At 40.1% G+C, this 20,375-nt stretch overlaps 2 protein-coding genes across 3 annotated transcripts in view; one reads left to right on the top strand and one right to left on the bottom strand.

Annotated features, from left to right (window-relative positions):
• The window catches only part of ctnna1 (catenin (cadherin-associated protein), alpha 1), a 74,627-nt gene that overhangs the window by 15,489 nt on the left and 38,763 nt on the right, over nucleotides 1-20,375 (top strand). For both annotated transcript variants that reach the window (XM_079353086.1, XM_079353087.1), the window contains exon 7: nucleotides 1,640-1,843. In XM_079353086.1, coding sequence (XP_079209212.1) covers nucleotides 1,640-1,843 — 204 coding nt within the window. The remainder of the gene's footprint in view (nucleotides 1-1,639; nucleotides 1,844-20,375) is intronic.
• On the bottom strand, nucleotides 14,619-19,700 carry lrrtm2 (leucine rich repeat transmembrane neuronal 2). Its single transcript, XM_079353088.1, has 2 exons — nucleotides 19,592-19,700; nucleotides 14,619-18,955 (listed from the first exon to the last, which is right to left on the bottom strand). Exons 1-2 carry the CDS (start codon nucleotides 19,593-19,595, stop codon nucleotides 17,313-17,315), a joined length of 1,647 nt encoding a protein of 548 aa, XP_079209214.1. The 5' UTR covers nucleotides 19,596-19,700; the 3' UTR covers nucleotides 14,619-17,312.

A 20,375-nucleotide genomic window follows, 5' to 3' on the forward strand; every position in this document is an offset into this window, starting at 1 on the left:
AGTGTCAACAATGCAGTCTCTCTGACGTGTTGCATTGGTGATCATTTGACAGGCAGCCATGCAGAAAGTCACGCCCCTCAAAGACGGCTACATGGGCCTTTCCAGAGTAGCTGCTTTGTGATGCCTGATTTTGAAGTGCAGAGGAAAAATTAGCAAATGAGTCAACCCCCCCCCCCCCCCCCCCAATTCTCTGTCTCTCTCTTTGGCTATGTGTTTCCTCCTCCGTGTCTCTCTCTTGTGTGCCTGTTGCCATGGTGATATGACACGCAAGCAGAGGAGGTCAGATGAGATAGAACGGAGGGGGCTGGAGGTGGCTATGATAGAGGGCGGGCTGCCTAATAAACCACACTTCTGACAGCAGCTGAATTGTTGAATATTTTGGAGCAATAAAGGCCTCTGTGGGAGCGCAGAGTACTGTCATTTGGAAAGTTAGATATTTTTTTTCGTGCATCTGCCACAAGCGCCACAGTGATACCTTAACCCTCTGCAGTGCCTTTCCAGCATGTCAACTAGTTGCCTCTCACAGCAGGCCTGCCCTGTGAAATCAGACATTTAAGTGTTCTTGCTCGTCCTGCAGAAATCAAATAGAAGAGAGGGAGTTACTATAGCACTTCTGTGACTCAAACAGAAGGTGGAAAAGGCTATAATATCAAGTCTTTTCACAAAGGTATTATATATGTATCTAATTAAATAGGCTGTTTTCTTAAATGGATCTTGTTGTCCACATTACATGCATGCTTTTACAGAAAATGACTATTCACCATTAGCCTTCATTCTTTGGGGCTGTTTCTCAGATTTTACCATTCCAGATGATCGGAAGTCCAAGAGGATACCAAAAAAATGTCCTCATTAGTGTAAACATTGTACTTTGTAAAAACAGACTGACTGACCAGCGGAGTCGGGCAGGGAGCGCGCAAGCTAGTGGTTAAACTTTCATTGCTGGCTGAGAGCACAGCTAGCGTACTGTAGCTAGAGTGCAAACAAATGGAACTAAACTATGAAAGAGCTGCACACAAACTGCACGTTGTTGACGTTACTCAACACAATAGAAGATGTCACGCCGGTGCGTCTTATTTACCTTTGCTTACAGTCCGGGTTTTACGGTAAACGTTTTTCACAAATTCTTTTGCCAATTTTTCTGTTTTTATGAGCGCGACAACTCTGCATCATTTCGAGAGAATTTAAAACATTTTTGTCGCAACATTTCTTTTTTGTTTTTAGAGTTATGTATTATTTCAACTTTTTAAAACGTAGAAATATATCTCATTCCTCAGCACAGCCACAGTTTTAAATTGCTTTTCATTGGGTTTTTTTCTAACTAGATTTTTAAAGGTTTATAACAAACCTTCAACTTGCTTTGAAAATCACTCCAACCCAAGAGTTTATTTTTAAATGCTCTGAAGGTTTTATTTTATTTCAAAACAAAAGTATACTATTAACTATTCAGGTGAAACAACACACTGCTCCTACTGTGTCCACGGACACAAAGACAGCTAAGCACATACTTCCTGTTGCTCTTCCAGCTGGCCAGCTTGTCAGTCACATCAACCCCTCCCCCTTTCTGTCCATCTCTGTGTGCTATGTGTGATATAATGAATTTGAGCATTGTGTAATTCACCCTCTGACCCTTTCCTTCCAGAAACAAATCATCGTGGACCCTCTTGCGTTCAGCGAGGAACGCTTCCGTCCATCCCTGGAGGAGCGCCTTGAGAGCATCATCAGTGGTGCTGCCCTCATGGCCGACTCATCATGCACACGTGACGACCGCAGGGAGCGCATCGTGGCTGAATGCAACTCTGTGCGCCAAGCTCTCCAGGATCTTCTGTCTGAGTACATGGGCAATGTAAGTGTCGAACCTTTTTCATTCCCCCCCTGCTGCCATCAGACCTCCCTTTCTTTAGTCTGTATCCACAGAAGCCTTTATTTGAATGTCCTGTCCTAAATTCAGTCTTCAACAAAAAACCCAATCTATTTAATAAATAAAGGCCAGCAATAATTTTTAAATTTCTCAATTTCCTGGTCTGATAAAATTACTGAATCTTAGATCTGTAATAGATTCAATCGATAATGCTAAACCGTAATGCTTTCTCAATTAAATGTACAGTGACAGATGTGTAGGCCACACAAAAACACTTTGATTCAGCCATTAAAACACGTTTGCCCTGTATTTTTCATCGACCTGCCACCTTGGCTGGTGAGTCAAAAAGTTAATTTGGGACCCTGTCAGTTATACGGTGAACGTCAGCAGCTGTAGAGCAGAGGTTGGTTGTAACTCGCAGGCGTTACCATGGTGGCTGCAAAGACTACAAGCAGGTTTGTAGCCCCGCTCACCAAAACGAGTTTAGGAGCCAAAGAGATTACGAGGTGTATCAGTGTTTTCATTAAAAATTGAAGGAATCTTTTTTTTTTTTTTTTTTTTTTTTTTTAAGTCATAATTTTTCTTCAGTCACATTTTGTAAAAAAAAAAAAGAAAAAAAAAAAAGAAGTCTGCATAGCTAATGTGTTGCCTATTACATCGTCACTCTATGTAAATAGACACTCAGGCAGGGAATAGAAATAAAAAAGCAGTTGGTTATTTCTCCTGCGAATCAGGAGTTTGTAGTGAAACTCATTACCGTTTTCAAAAGGCCTATTTTAGCGAAAGATTTGTGGAGCTTAGTATGAAAAACAAAATGTGTGATTTGTGTATATGCTTTTAATTTTAGAGATTTATAGTTTAAAATGATATTAAACATGACTATTCACAACTTTACATGCACAAACACTCTTCAGTATATTTCAGTCTATATGTGACGTGCTGCCCCCCAGTGCTTTCAAATACTCTGCGCTACAGATTGTAAGGTTAAGGCTTTTCACCTTTTCATCAGAGGAGCTCAGGTCTGTACACGCAAAGGTTTCCCTTAGATGCTTAACCCAGGGCCCAGTAGCCCCTTCAGTTTCCTTCTGGGGGGAACAGAAGCCCCCCCCCCCCCGGCCCTTGTCTTCATTTCCTCAGTGACTGGCAGGCTGTGATGTGTTTTTAACTGGAGTAGTATATTTCAGGTTGTGCCATCTGATTAGACTTTAAAGTGGACATATTGGTACTTCTCAGATGGCAGCGCTGCTGTTTGCTGTTACTTTATGCAGTCCCCCGTTACTTTTAAGAGACTATATTCACATTTGCACTTTCATTACAACAATAATAGGTTTATGAGTCTAGCAAAACTTTCCTCACCCAACACATAAATGAAATGTACTTATAGAAGTCAATGATTGAAGCTGAAGTTGTGTAAGAACACAAGCTGCTTTTTTTCCACACAGTTGTACTCGGCTTTCCTTTGATCAGACAGCTATCCAGTCCACCTGAGATGTATGGAGTTTCACTACCTGTGTAGAGAGTGTAAATGGGGTCAATGCAATTCTGGAAACAGAGTCTATTCTATTAGCTTTTGTTCCACAAATGATAGGCTTTTATGTCATTGAATTCAACATCACTTTTAGGGGCACAGACTGTAATTGGGCAAATATCCAACAACATAAAAGGCCTTCTTGTTACAACAGAAGTATGAACTTGGATGCGGTCCTACCTGTTTGGGGGATTCATTTTTACATTAAAGAACCACTTTCTCTGAAGGACAGGAATGCTTGATGATTTCAGGAATTGATTTAGTATAAAGAGAAGGCTTCTCTACTTAGTCTTTATACTGCTGTAACCTAAAATTGTATCTCGTGTTTTTGAAAGTTTCACATGTGTAGATTGTGTGACAGAAAACACTCCATCCTACACCTTTATAACCACTTCAGTTCCATCTAGATTTGTTAGCTGTTTCTCGCAGTGAAGTGTCTTCTTCAGTAAATCCTTTAATTCCAAGTGATTAGTCGACAAAGTCAATATGTGATCAGAAGTTTGTTAGTCACGCTATTGCAGCTGTTTTCAGCATTATTTAACAAAATGGTTTCAGCTACTGAAAATCTGTTTTCTCACTGCTTTAGGTCATAAAGTTTTAATGACCCAAGATAAACAAAGGAATCGATAAATACAGATCTGTGTGTTAGCATGAGTCCTTGTGGCTTCTACTTGCCCTGATAAACATGTATTCACAAAACATGTTTTTGTTGTGCTTCGGGCCAGTAAAATGATGAGTGGCACTAGAAACGAGGAGTGAGCTCCTTTTCCAATCCATTGGATGTGTTTTCCTCGGTTCAGAAGCGTCTTCGTTTAACCACCTCCTGAATATCTTACAGAATCTAACGGCTCTCTCTCAGTGTGAGCCAGTCAACCAGAACAGTTTCATTGTTGTGGCATTGCTTGTTTATGACCCTCTACGAGAATGAACGTCACGCGTCCTCTGCTGTTCTTTCTGGCTAATAGAAGTCAAATCATAAACACACAGCTTGCCCATTTCCTTTCTAAAGGGGTATAATGGTCCTGTGGCTGTAATGGATGTTTGGTCAGGAAGGTTGTGATAGTAGTACAAGTTTGAATTCGCTGATGCACTCTAGATGTCTGAGGGTGCAACTTCTGCAGCTCTTAGTTTCTGGTGGCTGATTTTATTTTTTTTTTTTTAATTAACTCCTTGCCTCTCTCAAAAGCTACATCAATGATCTTCTTAAGCCAAGAAAGCTAACCTCACATTATCTAAATACACTGTTCTGTGGCTCCGAAGGGTAACAAAAGGAACGGGTAGCTTTAGGAGTGGCACACCCAGTGCACGGCTGCTCGACCGATGGGATTACTTTGGCCAGCCTGTCTGCTTAATCATTGGGAAAATAGGGTTTCTATGTTGACCAGATAATAATCAATATCTTCCTGGCTCTTGTCCTAACTCTCAATGCAATCCCACAACAATCTTTTAGGTAGCTTTCTGAAGGATTATGCAGAGTGACATTTAATCACAGGGCTGAAAACACATCCCATGGCAGACATGAGTTGACGAGTGCTTTTGTGACGTGAAGAATATGGAGAAGTAGAGGAAGTTTGGTCTATCCAGTATCACCTTAAGGAACTATTTCCTACTTTAAAGGGATGTTAATTGGTTAATCACAGCTTTTGTCAATATGCTTGATGTTGATTACTTAGTATCACAAATAGACTGTGCGTGTGCTCAGAATGAGTGGGATGCAATGGGCATGAGACAGTGAATTATGTTAAAAGGTCTTCTGAGCGTCCGTCTTGAAAAGCATGTCCTAGAAACCCCGGTGAAGAACCATCTGCCTCTCCAGTAAGTTGGGCTGATGCATTGTGACGCAGACGTGGGATTATCTGCATCGCTGCAGTCACACACCAGAACAGTACTGGCCTTTCTTGTAGATTTTCTGGTCCCATCTGGACCGACAGTACAGTACTCATTTATCAGACCACCACTTGAACAGCACTGGTCATTACCAAAATCATTTAGTATGATTCTGTAATCATGGTTAATACATCAGCATGTAGAGGCGCTTTAACCCAAAGGATATATGAAAATATCATTATTAATGTCATGTCAATTTTCAAATAAAAAAACCAGTAAAGCACATTATTATTTCTTGATTAAGACGTCCAACTATAATTATTGCCTGCCATTTAGAAACAAGAGACAAAGAGCCCAAGCATACTTGAAAGCTCTGCAGAGACTATTTGATGAACTGGCCAAGTCAAAGGTCAAACTCATTTGTTAAGCACTGTATATAGTTTACAATGTAAATACATTTATGTTGACCATGATTTCTAAAGCACTTTCTAAATAATGTAAAAGGCACTTCTGACTCATCAGTGACGGGATAAACGTCATCTGATCGTGAAACCTCGTCTAATTGTCGAGTATCAGCGACCTACATGACATTAATGGTAAATAAGTTTTTGCTGGACAAACGGACAAAATGAAAGGCCGTCTGATATCTGGCAAGTTTACATGTCACTTTCACTGAACACTGTCCCGTTCGTGCTCTGGTGATCCAGCTCATTGCTCATCTAGAACACTGCCAGTTTATTTTAAGGTTTCGGCCCGTTCATGCAACATTTCTGTTTTGCTTCAAAACAAGTTTTCTCCTTCACTGGACTTGTCCACGCCACTCATGTAACCCTCAATGAGTTGAGAACTCGGGGTTATGGAGGACGACGGCGTCTCGTCAGGACTGCGACGATGAGTGGAAGGGACAGGGATTCTGCCACTCATTTGTCCAGTTTAAGTAAACGTATGACTGACAGTGTTCATAGAATGGCACCGTACAGCTTCTGAAACACCTGGCTGACATAAGGTAAGCAGAGAGAGTCTTGAACAAACGGCAGATACTGACAGGAAGTGTTTGGGATGAAGCTTGACGGGCCAAACAAACCTTGATGAGGATGTTTGTGCTGTTGTTGTTCTGCACCGCTGTACGAGAGGGATGAAATATGTCGCTCATGAAGAAATCAAAATGACCTCCCTGGGCTCCTAATACAATACAAGCCTGTACTCAACAATGATTTTGCTTGGAATAGACTGTATGTGGCATATTGGGATTGTAGATGGGCCACTGCAAGTCATTAAACCATAAGTTGCCATTACAGCATATGGGTTTACACTCTCAGCTGAGGCTGTTGGACGGACTCCTAACTCATTCTCTCTCTTCCTCCCGTCCCTTCTGCTTCTTCATTTCCCTCAGGCTACAATACATGTTTACCCCCCCCCCCCCTTTCCTCTCCTTCAAACTCGTTGAATCCAATTCTGTCAGGCCTTCTAACTTCCCCATCTTTTTTTTTTCTCCCCTGTAAAACCTTGAAGGATGGAAACTTTAAAGCTTTGTTCAAACTCCTTCAACTGCCGGTCGGCCTGTTGTTCTGTGAATCTAACGTAGCTCTCCTAAAACAGCATGCCGGATAATAGAATAACTTATTTAATTTGTTTGAGGTTTTACTGGGAAGGCCCATCTTGTCACGTAATCAAAGAAAGCTAATATGCGTCTTTATGATGCAGTCATAAAATGTTTTCATGTCTTTCCTTCAGAATCTTTCTGAAGGCTTGTTGCATGAAGGGACATGACATGTTTTCAGCCTCGTGTGTGAGGGAATAATCCTTCCAGAAACGAAAAAGTCCGTCAGCAAAACACGATTTCATTGACCATTAACAAAGTACTAATGAATCTGCTGGAAATAAATGTCTCTGATTTATAGAGCACTTTCGAAAATATTGAAAGCAGTTATTACAAAGTCTGAAATATGTTTTTGTACATTTCTGTTTTCACTGTAATATTTATAATCTCTGAGTTTGATCTTTTCTAGCTTTGGCTTATGCAGCTAATTATCTACACTGCTTTCTAAAGCACTAGTAGAATGTATTGGTTGATTTTTAAAACGGTATCATATTTATATGTACTCTTTACAAACTCATTTGTCATAGCCTTGTTTTATGTTACAACTTCATTCATTGGAATGTACGCTTCATTTTTGTGAGTGTATCCAATACGTCAACAAAAAACCCCCACCAACACTGGAGCTGTTTTCAGGGAGAGGAATGCTGACTTGGTGATTTGGAAAGCAGTCTTCTATCTAATTATAAGGAAAACCTTTTGTGTTTGAATTACTAGGGTGTCAGTGAAGTGTTTCTTCCTGCTGCAGAAATTCCGTCGTCTTTAATGCAGATCATTTAACAAGACCGGAGCTTGTCTACTCAACCAGCAAAGGGTAAAGACGGGTGGGGGAATTGTTGCCCCAGCCCTGCCACTTAGTGTGAACCCAATTATTCCACATTGTCATGACAGTCTGGCATGGCATGTGTGTACTGTAACTGGATTTTTTTTTATCAATAATGCATCTTGAGTTTTCAGCATCTGTCAAGGTCTTTTTTTTTTTATTATGACAGAGCAAGGCTCGCTTGCTTCGACACGTTAAGCTGCTGACATTTAGATTCCTTCAACCTGAAACGATACATTTTCCTTTGGACCTTCCTCAAAAGGACATTCCCCAACTCTGTAGTGAGAGCCCTTTCTTTCTGTCTCTCTTCACAGTCGTCCCACTCTGTGCTCTCAAGCAACTCCTTCTTATTTTGCGTTCTTAAACCCATTTTCACTTTCCTCTAAGTACAAAATCATTGGCTTCTGTCTCTTTCCCTCTCGACAGCTCTTTATTTACGGACTGTCCTTGTCTTGTTGCCTCAAGCCTCAGAGTTTTGTATTATTCCCGTTCCTCTTTGCGTTTACAGCGGCTCCTATTGTATTTTTGGAACTACATTACCTATGTCATCCTGAAGCCAAGAGGACAAATGATGGTCCAAATCCTCTAAATGCAAAGTTACGATGTGTGTTAAGTCATTTTACAAAGTCTTTTATGTATCGGGGGGGGGGGGGGGGGGGGGGGGGGGGAGGGGAGGGGAGGAGAGGAGAGTGGAAAAATCAGCCATGGTTTTATGTTTCCAGGATTTTGATTAAGACACAACCTGTGATGCACGGCCTTTGTGAAAGCAATTCAATTTATCTAGCAGTAATCTCATCTAAATGCATAATTAAGAGGAATTACGCTCCATACAATGTACAGGAAGAAAGATTTAGTGTCCCCAAGGCTTTTCGTATATTTACAGCCTCCATAAAACACCTGTCTGTCAGCCCGTCATGGCAACCGTTCCCAGTCCTGGCCCTTGATCTTTTGCTGCTGGATTCTCTTCTCTTTTTTAACTAGGTCCTGCTGGCATGTAAATGAGATGCAACCTTTTTTCTGCTGCAGTTTAACTGGATAAAGAGGGCGATGGCCTCTCAAATAGACATTTTAGGATGCTACTACTGAAGTCTAACTTTATCTCTATTTATGGCTGAACAAACTCAACCCCAGGGAAACATCCCTGCACTTTTTAAAAGCTTGTCTGTGGCTTTAGTACGAGATGATTTCATAAGAAAATACGACAGGCAGCGTCTCGTCAGGTTTCTACATATTCCCACTGATTAATATTTAATTTTTCGCCCGTCTGATCTTTCTCTCCTCCTGTTGTACAATCTCAGGCACAGTGTGTTGTCACAATGTAAAGCTGCAGTATTGCAATTTGACCTCGATCTAAAAAAGCTCTCCGTTATAGTCCTTGGGATAATGCCCTCAAACTTCCCCTTCGCCCAAACAACAGATGTGAGGTTGTAAAACCTGATTTATTTGACATGGTATTATAACATTGTCCTGATTTAAGGTGGAGATATGTAGGCAAAGGCATGAGTTCAGACTGTTAGACATCAGATAGCAACAACAAACACTCTTTAACCATGCTTTACAAAGGGCTTTCTATTCCTTTTAAGGTGTGATGTGCTTTTAGTTTTAGAAAACATGATAACCTTAGCTCAGTGTATTTTTAATAAATTAGACTCTTAGTTAAGTTAAAGTTAAAAATCACAGCAGACTTATTTAGATATTTGGGTCATTTTGCATGTACATGAGTAGTTTAAGTACGAGTGCATATTTGTGTATAGTTGGGTGGATATCTTGTTCGGTTTGAAGTCTTATTTTAATACTGCTTGACTACTTGACAACTAGTTTTCAGAATAAATTAAATGTTAAAGATAGTGGTATGGCAAGTTTAGTGAGTGAGTGGTGAGACTAGACTTAAACCTAGATCCTGATGATGCTATAAGCTGTGTAGAGCTGAATGTAACTAAAGATTCAGGTCATAATTCTATAGAGCCAGAACAGTGACGGCTACAGTTTGGCATCAACAATAACATGCAGCATTGAAAACACACCAACGAACAAAAAGAACGATTGGCATTGAAACACGTTTCGTAACATTTTTTTTTTTAATAATTTAAAAGTTTAAAATGAGAACAACGAAAATGCATTAAAACATTTTATTTAGCTTTTGCCTTCTTGTGTTTTCAGTTACCATCTTCAGATTTTTCCATGTCTTTGTTTTTTCAATTGTTAATAATTTTTTTGATGGCAGTTAAATTTTACAATGACAGTAAGTCGTAAGTGGCGTCTACGGGATCACCTGGAGCTCCAAAGCCAAAACTGTTTTCAATTCGCATAGAACCATCAAGGGTTAAATGTTTACACTAACATTACTCCATGTTCCATGAGTATAATGTCATATAAACACGTAAACACTTAAAGGTGTGATATTTAAGGGTGAAGTATTTCTGTTCAGATGACATTATATTCAGTGTTTAGCGGAGGTCTTCTGGAACATGCACTAATGTTAGCCTTGTTGGTCCTGTGTGAAGAGACTGTGGCCGATTGAAACAAACTCACCTGTGGTTTGAGAGCTCCAGGTGAACTCGTAGACGCCACTGCAGTTCAGCTGTGTTTGACAGCTACATGTTGGTGATGAAAATAAGATTTGGCACTGTGGTGTTCTGACTCCATCGAATTCTCTACTGATGGATTTACATACAAGTGGTTAGTTATGAATATAGAAATGTTTGTTGAAGTCAATATAGGATATATTACATGAGTTTGTGCTTGGCCCTCGTGGTCATGGCATAATAAATAATCAAGTCAACAGTTTGTTTTGAATCAAGTTACACCCTGTGAATCAGATTCTTGGTCTGAAAAGTCTGATAAGCAATTGTCTTACGGCTAGCGGCACAACGAAGAATAAATAAAACGGAAAGGTGCGGACGGTTTAGCTATAAAACAAATCCATTGGCTTGAAGGCGAGGTAGACTGAAGTGAATTGAGCTGTGATAAATGCATCTCTCAACTGGAGGCATCATGTGCACACACATGGGCACAGATACGAAGTCCATTTGTTTTCATCAGACACGCCGCTGATGTTTATCAAAAGAAAACCCCTGTGATATTGAATTACAGATAATTTTTTTACATTTTAATTGTAATTCCTTTTTTAAACATTCTGCAGGTATTCTATCCTGCCATTAGCACATACCAAAACATTTTCAAACTGTGTATTTTAAATAACATTAAAAAATATCATCCATGATGTACAGCTTGTATCCTGTTTGTGGACGAGCACACCGGTGTCTATGCAAACGCTCTTTGAGACGCACGCAGTGCAAACAAAGGAGAGGTCACCACTCTATCACAGGGCTATCATAAAAACATACACCCAGACAAACTCTTCAACACTCAAGTTCATGATGGGTGTTTGCAGTTCACTCGTCAGGCATGTCTTAAACTATAGTGGAAGCCAGGCACTAAAAAAGAAGTCCCAGCCTGGCTTCCATCAAAGAACCTTCTAGCTGTCAGGAGCAATGACAACCACACCTGTTTGTAACCTGGCTGTGTCGAGTTTTCAGGAAACTGCTATTTTTTTTCCTCATCCATTTATGTAAAGGAAAACAAAGGTTTGTCTAGACTTGAGGTGGAGCTGTCATCACTTCTGTTTAAATCAATTTCTTTCAGAAACGTATCTTATTAACTGATTTATCACAGTTTGAAGCGTTTGCCCATAACTCTAAAACATAAATTTTCTCTTAAGTCTATTAAAACCCACAGCACCCAAACCTTTAAAACATGGCTCTGTGGTTTGGAAGGACTTGCCAGCTTACGAATCAATCATATTTTGCCTCTTTTAAAAAACGGAACCAATAACGTATATCAATCTAAATAGCTTGGACAGCCAGCTGACTTAAGTGAGAGCAAATAGCTGATGCTATAAGTCATCATAAGATCATCAGAATGGATGGAGTCTTTATAGGGGATAGCAGTTCTGAATAATGGTTATTAGTTTTGTTCACGCTCGGATGATTGTTCTGGTCTTATCTACCCATTTGCAACGACATTATTCTCGACTGTTTCACAAATATGCTGTTGTCTGAAAGATTTAGCAACCTCCCTTTTGATGGATCCTGGCCTAACAGGACAAGGATTCTAACTGTGTGTTAGGGTAAGCACTTTTTCAACCCCTTTAATCCCTTCAGTTCTCGACCATTTCTTATAGTCTGTGTAGTTGTGTTCATAATTTAAATACATCTATTGTTGAATTTCGTCTCGTCTTTGTGGGGATGGAAAATGTTAAACTCATTATGAAGACGATTACCTAAATTTCTCCCTTTTATGTTTTAAGAAAAGGTGACCTGCTTCAGTAGTGGCTTTAAGCTCGTTCATCATCACATACATTCAGGAGTGTAGATCAAACTGTCCTTCTTAGGAAGCATTTTCTGGATTAGTAGGATACCTTATTATGAACACTTGCAAGATACGAAGAGCGAGTCCTTGAACCCTGCAGACTGTGGAGGCAATGCACTCAGACTCATCACTTTAGTTCCTCCCCCACCTGGGTGAGCTCTGCAGGTTAATTACAGAAGCTCGCTTTTTGTAGTACTCATCAAAAGAGCAGGAAGAATTGAAGTGTTTATTGCAGTTGGATACTCCTCACAATGTGTGCATCTTTTAAGTCTCCTACTCACTGAAAGATGACTTCACATTAAATGTACGTCTCTCTATTTTTTTATTTTTATTTTTTTTTTAGCCTCGTGTCCCAGTTTATTCTGTTTTTTGAGAACTCATAAGGTTTCTTGTGTAGAGTTTCTACAAAAAGGAGAAGCCTGGGTTTGATGTTCTTTTAAGATCCACCATCAAATAGAAATGGGTTCAGTAAAAAAAACCCAAAAAACCCCAAATCACCTGAAATCATGATTATCTCATTGTGTTCTAGCTTCGGCATGCTTTACTTAAAGCTGCCTGGTGCTTTGTTATGGTGAATCCAGTATGTACGTTTCTTTCCGGTATTTCTAACAGAGATAAACAGAGAATTCTCTGATGTTAAGCGAACACAGATTGTTCCATCTGCATCAAGGTTGGTTCCTCATAGTTTTAGTTGACTTAAGAGATCTCATTTTCCAGTGAGCCTTATTTGTTAAACCCAGGTAAAAACACACTTTGCCTTCATTACATTGTTTGTCTATGAAACATCTCACTGACTAAATATCTGTTTTGCATTACCAGACATGTACATGTTTCTGTTCTTACAGTTAATCTATCGAAATTTCAATTGTTTTCCAACAAATTTTTAATTCGATTACAAGCAGATTTCCTTATTTAGACCGATTACGACACACGAGCAGTTAATTTTTTTTTACAAAGGCAGGACGCATCATGTTTCAAAATAAAGGAGACAAAACACAAACATTTTACTAGGTTTTTTTTGTTGTCTCACTTCAAAATGTCCTTAACTTGGCTCTTGTGATGTACTGCCTTTATCGAGTTTTGAACATTTTGGCAAATTAGGCTAATCACTCTACTGAAAGTCGTCATTAGAGAAGCTGTACCTCCCCCACCAGCTGGATTCAAAATGATGAGACAAAATTCACGCCGTGGTCAGATCTGGCTGAGCATTTACCCCTATGGTTGACTCCTCATTAGCTTGACCCAGGTTCACTTCTGACCCTCGACTGCTAAACAATAGTATGCCCTCTCTCTCCCCTTCAGCTCAAATCAAATAAAGACACCTTCAGTTCGTAAAACTGCTGCGAAATAGAAACGCTAAACTTTATTAAGTCGCATACAAACTGCCAAATTGGAAACCCCCAGTTCCACATTGTAGGATTATGCCAATGTCCACTTTGCAAATGCCCTGAATACAGTATCAGCTTTAAAAAGCCTGATTACTTGACAGCACAAAGAACGTGTTTGTATTTTGGGTAGTTCAGTATTTTTGGATGGCCAGTATTTTTGTTGTTACTATTATAACAGAAAATAAGCATTGCCTTAAATCCACAAAAACTATTCTGTAGTTACTTTTTTTTGCTGATCAAAATGTCTAAATTGGCAAGGATTGATTATTTCTTGGATGTTACATTTTTAATTTTCGTGGTTCATCCAAAATAAAAAATGACATAAAATGTAGGATTCTGTCAGTTTTTTTAAAAAATTTCTAAGTGACTAGTAAAAATTTGCCAAATTTTGATAAAGTAGAAAAAAAATACTTTGGTATACAATAGAATCACAACTTTAAGCATGAAGCCTAATGACTAATTTCAAACCATTTATTCCCTTTTTCTTTTATAATGTTACAAATACAATACTTTCCAGAGATGGACTGCTGCTTGAACAAAACTAGTACTTGGCAAAGATCCACGTGTGTTCTTGGAAATGAAGATGACGTTTTTAATTGTTTTCTGACACTTGATAAAATGAATGACTTGCCGATTTTAATTAAAACACAATTTTACAAAGTAGTTGGTAATTGAAGTAAACAGTGACTGCAACCTTCCTTTTAAAGCTTTTGAGGCCCCTGTCTGCAAATGAACAACAGCACACAAAACAGTCAATGACGAAGTAAATACCCACATTGAGATCTGTAAAAACATGTATCACCACTCAGGTTGGAAGCAAGGCTTTTTGAGCAGTGTAATGTCACTGCTTTAAATTAGACCGCCAAAAGATTGTTAAAGTCATCTTTAAAGAGTTGAGTAAGAACTGACACAAACTATGAAACAAAATAATGGTCACTGACGTGTATCAGCATGATAAAAGATTTGGTTCGCTTTAACCATGATGTAATGAAAGAACAAATCGAGGTGGTGAGCATCCATCAGTTAGCGAACACTGTATATTATAACCATTTTATTTAAAAAATATATGTTTTGAGGGGAAAATGTTTTTGTTTTTTTCAGTTTGGCACATCTTATCCACTATACAGATATGAAATTGTACATATTACAATACAAAAGGAAAATGGGAAGAGAAAAGCATTCAGTTTGCACAAAGAGGTTGGGTAAGAGACGGGGGAGTGGATCACTTGTTTTTTTTCTTTTTTTTTATTTCTTTTGTCAAGGTGGGGACCAGGGCTAGAGGATGACAAGAGGAAACAAAAACAGTTTACAAAGAGCCAGAGTGCAAAGGGATGCATATTTCTACAAATTGTGTGGATTTTCAGTCACTTAGTACAACCTTTAGTCTCCGACAGTGAAATGTCAAATGATCGACAGAAATTTCGAGGACATTCCACGTACATCCCCGTTTGTGGTATCAAAAATGAGATCCCTCCAAAATGTGTGCTGAATGGCATTAAGAAGTATTCAACTCAGTTTTGACTTTTGAACATGCAAGACAGATTAGAAGGGCAAAGGTTAAAGCAGTGCGTAGCTGGAAGTACACAAAATCGGGAAGAAAGTAGAGATGCTTGGCTTTCAAAAATCAGAGTGAGTGTAAGTTTTCATCAAATTCAAAAGTGAGGTGTGACAGCTTTTGGTTTACATCAACACTTTTATACTCGCGTTTTGTTATAGGCATCCTGTGAGCATGTGCGGAGAAACAATGACTCAAGCATTCATGTTGAAAATTGAACACAATCTCTGACGGGTTGAATATTGAGACAGAGTTTAAAATGGTACCTTCCAGCGACCTCTAGGGGGCCCCAGCCGAAGAACCTCGTCCTAATTACTGAAACTTGATATCTTGCTTTAAGGCGCAATGCTCGCAGATGCATCTCTCTGTCTTAATTGCTGACTTCATTAAACATGGCCAAAAGCTGAACTACAAAGAAAATCCCATTTCCTGTTCCGTTTATTAACGTTTGAGAAAATCACACTCTGATTCCAATTTCAGAAATCTAACTTCAGCTTACTTCTGGATAGCTCTTCAGTCTGAGGTGAGATTGTTGCTGCTGTGTGGTCAATGTGCATTTCAAGCCCAAGGAGGAGCTGTCACTATTTATTATTCAATTTTCTTCTAGCCTTTTAAAAAGAGATTTAGTTTGAATATACATATTACCCCATCGTTGCCCCTCTCCATCGTCCAATCAATTCCTCTCAATCCCTCTCTCTTACCCTGCCCCCACCACCAAACAGAACACAAAGAAGTGCGGAGCTGCGGCAGCAGCTTTAGTCTGATGCTAATGCACATCCTCTCCCTGCTGCATACAAATGTGTCCTGACCCAGGCTTGCTGTTTGCTTATCACTGGATCTCCATTTGCTTTTAGGCTATTGACAACACTTTTAACTTGACACTTGTGACTGCAACCAAGGAACTGTCACAATATTTTTTTTTCCCACTGTGCCCCCAGTTTTAAGACTTTGAATGGCCACTCTGTAACCTTCACAACAGTGACTTAAAAGAAAAGGCTCAGTGACGTTTTTTTTTGTGGCTTGGAGGATGATTCTGCTCGAAACAATTTTGAGTGGCTGAACAAGCTAAATGTTGCTGGATCAGTGGCGCGGGTGACAGAATATTACATTCTTTTTGCCTTGCCTTAATTGGTTCAATCTTGAGCCTGTCAGTCTTGATTAGTGTGTAAGCAGTTAAAAGCCTGGGCTACTGGGGAAAGGTTTTAGTTTCAGAATGAAATGTCCTCCTGCCGGGCATTTGCGCTATTCATTTCACTTCACTTGGTACCTCAGCCTAGGTTCTTGTATATTGATCCTGGTAGACAATAGCAAATCAACAAACTGTACTAACTAGGATTAGCTGTTGGAAATGAAATGGTCACAGTGTGTATGGCATTTGGGAGCTATAAAATCCATGTTTAGGTCATTGTACACTTAAGATCTAATCATTTTGTTCCTGATGCCGAAAGTGAAGAAGACATCTATGTGTTGGCTAAGCAGTGTCGTATATTAGAGATTAACCACAGACAAAGATTGCTCAGTGTTTCCCTCAGAATGTAATAGTGGCAGATGGCCCTTGTAGGCAGGAAGAAATTCAAATTTCCAAACACCTCTCCATTTTCCTGTGGTAGACTTCTTCTTCTTCTTCTTTTTTGTTTTTTGGTGTTAGCCACTTATATAAATCCTCTAAAAACTCAGAAAACTTCTGATTGAAGATAACAGACTTACCTAATTTACTCACATCGGATTTGTAATAAATAGAATTTCTGGATTCTTTGAGTATTTATTTTCTCTCATAACAATATTAGCTATTTTTAGTTGTTATTCAGAACATGACTGAGTGGCCTAAAATGTATCTTAGTTCTCCCTGAAATGAAAGTATTGAACAAAAACAGTCTAATAATTGATCAAATTCATTTCCTCACTGATTGAGTGATTGGCTTACACTGCTTGTGGTTCAGTTGAAAACACATTTTAAATATTGACTCGTTTAAAGAAATAAGACATAATCAGATTTCTCTACTTCATGTGTTCCGTTAGCAGAGGGCCATTTGGCTAAGTGTTTTGTCTGTGCTGAAGAATATAGAGACAATGTTGAGACAAATCTCACAGTTTACAATTTTCTTGTTTAAAATGATTGCCCCTGCCTGATATTAACAACTTTGCATTCATAGAAAAATAAATTTGTGACTATCTCTACGTCATCCCTTAACTGTCTGGTTCAAACCTCTGTCATTGTAGCATTCAACATATCTCACATTTTCTCAGATCTCACTTGTAGAAATTATGCTTTATACATAAACTGGGAAAAAAATCAAAAAAGCAAACCCTGTATCATCTGAAATGGTCGAACGGCAAACCATATGCTCTAGTAATAAATAAGAGTTCATACTTCACACTCTTTGTAAGGCAGCTGCTGACACTTGCACTGCCCATAGCCATTGATGATCACAAGTGCCCCTTCTTCATGGCTGGGCTCATACTCATTATAGGGTACCTGTGTGGCTAGATCGGCCATAGGCTGCCTCTGCTGGGTCCTCATCTGTCTGCGGTTCTGAATAGCTGAACAGTGACGTATCCGGCGCAGTGTGGGAGGGCAGCACTTCCTTGAGATATACACAACAAAAATGATGAAAAAGAATGAAAAAAGAAGGGCCATAGTTCCAATGATAACCCTATGAGTCATAACAGTGTTGTCCGTTGCAGAGAAGTCCTCGGTCACAGCTGCCTCTTCCCATGTAGCAGTAGTTGCTTGAGCAGTGCGTGGTGCTTGTGTTGTTGTCGTCGTCGTAGTGACTGTGGTAAAGCTCCCAAAATCCTCTGCATAGTCCTGTGTAGGGGTCGGCTGCATAATTCCAAACAAGGAGCTTGTGAACTCTGCAGCTATAGTAGCGTCTGTGGTTGTACTCATGGTCTGTACAACCGGCGCTGAAAAATTCTGGCAAAGCTGGAATCCATAAACAGCATCGAGTATCTCCTCGCCTTGGGCGTATTCAGGACTGTGGCAGAGAATCGAATGTTCCCACCTTCCCTTAAAGGTGCTGAGCCACGTAGCCAGAGAGCAAATCCTTTTGGTACATTCCCAGAGGTTGCTAGACAGCCCAATGGTACCCAAAGACTGCCACATATCCATGACTTGGGGATCCAGGCTGCTTAGTTTGTTGTTATCAAGCAGCAAAGTCTTTAAATTTGGCAGTGTTTGAAACACATCAGATGTGAGGACACGAATTTCATTTCCTGTGAGGTCCAGCTTTTCTAAAGTGGTCCAGGTCCACTCCATGCCACATGTGAGGTTGCTGATCTTATTCCACTGCAGATAGAGAAACTGGAGGGCAACAAGTCGGGGGAAATGGGCCAAGTTTATCTTGGTCAGCTGATTATGTTCCAAGTGGAGCTCTTTAAGCTTAATGAGCCCAGCAAATCCATTCCGGGCCAGACTCCGTAGACGGTTGCTACTTAGGCCAAGATATTCCAGGCTACGACAGTCCCAGAATGCGCGAACAGGTGTGGTGCGAAGTAAATTTGAGCGGAGGTGTAATATCTGAAGCTTCCTCAATCCGTGGAACAGCTCGGGTTCCAGTGCCGTCATCTGATTGAAGGACAGATCCAGGATTTGGAGATTGATGAGGTGGATGAAGGTTGTGTTGGGCAACTTGGTGATACGATTGGAGCTTAGATTGAGGTCCTTCAACTTGTAGAGTCCTTGAAAGGCATCCTCCTGTACTGTGGTTATCTGGTTATGGTCTAGATGTAGCCAAGTGAGCTGGCTGAAGCCATAGAATTGATCAGGGCTGAGCTCAGTGATGCTATTGTGGCGTAGTGACAACCCCAGGGCACCCTTGTCCACACCATCTGGGGGTGCCTGAAGCCCCTGGGTGTCGCAGTAGAACTGCAGATCCTCACAGCGGCATTTTTGAGGGCAGGTTGTGCACGATGCAGGAGGAAGCAGGCACACCAGGAGCATGCTGATCACACACAGACACAGAGCCGCTGGTGCAGGTCCCACCAATGGCCACCTTGAATGGAAACCTGGGTGGGTTCAAAGATAAGAAAATGAACTGTGGGGCGGGAAAGATTATCTCTGCAGAGCACTTATTACAAATTCATCATGACGTTTGTGCTTTTTCGTGCTTGTTCCTACACATGCACTTAATTTTCCTTGAAAACTTTCAAAATATGTTAACAGGATTTCATCAGCTTACTTCTCATGTACGTTTTCTGTCATTGAGGCATAATGACAATTTTCATGAATTCACTAGACTTTATATCAACACTGTGTAAAATATAGGTAGCCTTTTTCATCTTCATTTTTTTTTTTTTTTTGCTCTGTCATTTGGCTTGAATTCAGATTTCCTTAATAAGTGTCAGTCAGATTATGGCTTTAGAGTTCTTTTCCCATTTTGATCACTTCAGGTAAAATGTTCATATTTATTATCATTCTTATAATGGATCTTTTTTTTTTTTTTTTAAGTATTTAACACTCAAGTGGTCTGCTATGTAAATGATGGTATATTAAAATGTATACATTTACATTTGTTGTCGTCTAAGAAGGAAACATAGCAGTAAATAGACTTGGCTGAAAAAGCTTTTAGTCCTTGGCTTCCCGTGCTCGTCCTAGTATTCCCTATTCATGTCCAGATCTGCTGTATGAAGGGGCTAACTTACCCATTCTTTTGTGCACATCGGAGGCTGCATTCAACTGTCCTTTTCCGCAGACTCTTGGAGCAACCAGATAGAAGAAAAATCCAAAGGGAAAAAACCCTTTTGAGTGAGCACAAAAGGAATCAGCCTCTTTGGAAATAAAGCAATTCTGAGCCCACCCAAATGAAACAAAATATGAAATTCCATGTCCAAAGATAATCTTTAATATTCCTGTTGTTCTGCTTCCAGTCCCTTAAAATCCAAGCTCAAAGCCCAGGTAGAATCTTTTCCTTCATCCCAAAAATCCTTGAAATAAATAGTTCTGTATTTTTTAAGTTGATCAGTTGCATCCAGAGCGACTCCGGTGAACAGATCCCCCCCCCTCCTTTCCTTTTCTTCTTTTTTCTTTTTTCACCCTTTTGTTTCCCTTTCACCGCAATGATGTCAGCTCAGACGGTTAATTGAAGACCAAGCGTCCCTCTTTCATAGCTGTTGTCGTCCAAACCTAACTTGTTGATGGCAGCCAGAGATCCTGCTTCCGACGCCGGCTCAGCCTCAGCATATCCTCTGCAGAGCTGTGAGCGGAGCCCCTGCTCTGCTCGCTGAGACGCAGGGAGAGAGAGGGGGGAAAAAAAGCAGCGCAGGCAGTCGGGGATGTTATTCTGTGCTTTTTTGTTGCAGCCACTCACTGCTACAGAGTGGTGGCAGCCTGGCGTCGATCATCACTACTGTTTCTCTCTCTCTTTTTCTCTCCCACACACGCAAACACCCTCTCACTCTCTCCCTCAGTCACTTGCTCTCTGCCTCA

The sequence above is a fragment of the Symphodus melops genome, assembly GCF_947650265.1.
Source record: "Symphodus melops genome assembly, chromosome: 9".
Classification (NCBI taxonomy): Eukaryota; Metazoa; Chordata; class Actinopteri; order Labriformes; family Labridae; genus Symphodus; species Symphodus melops.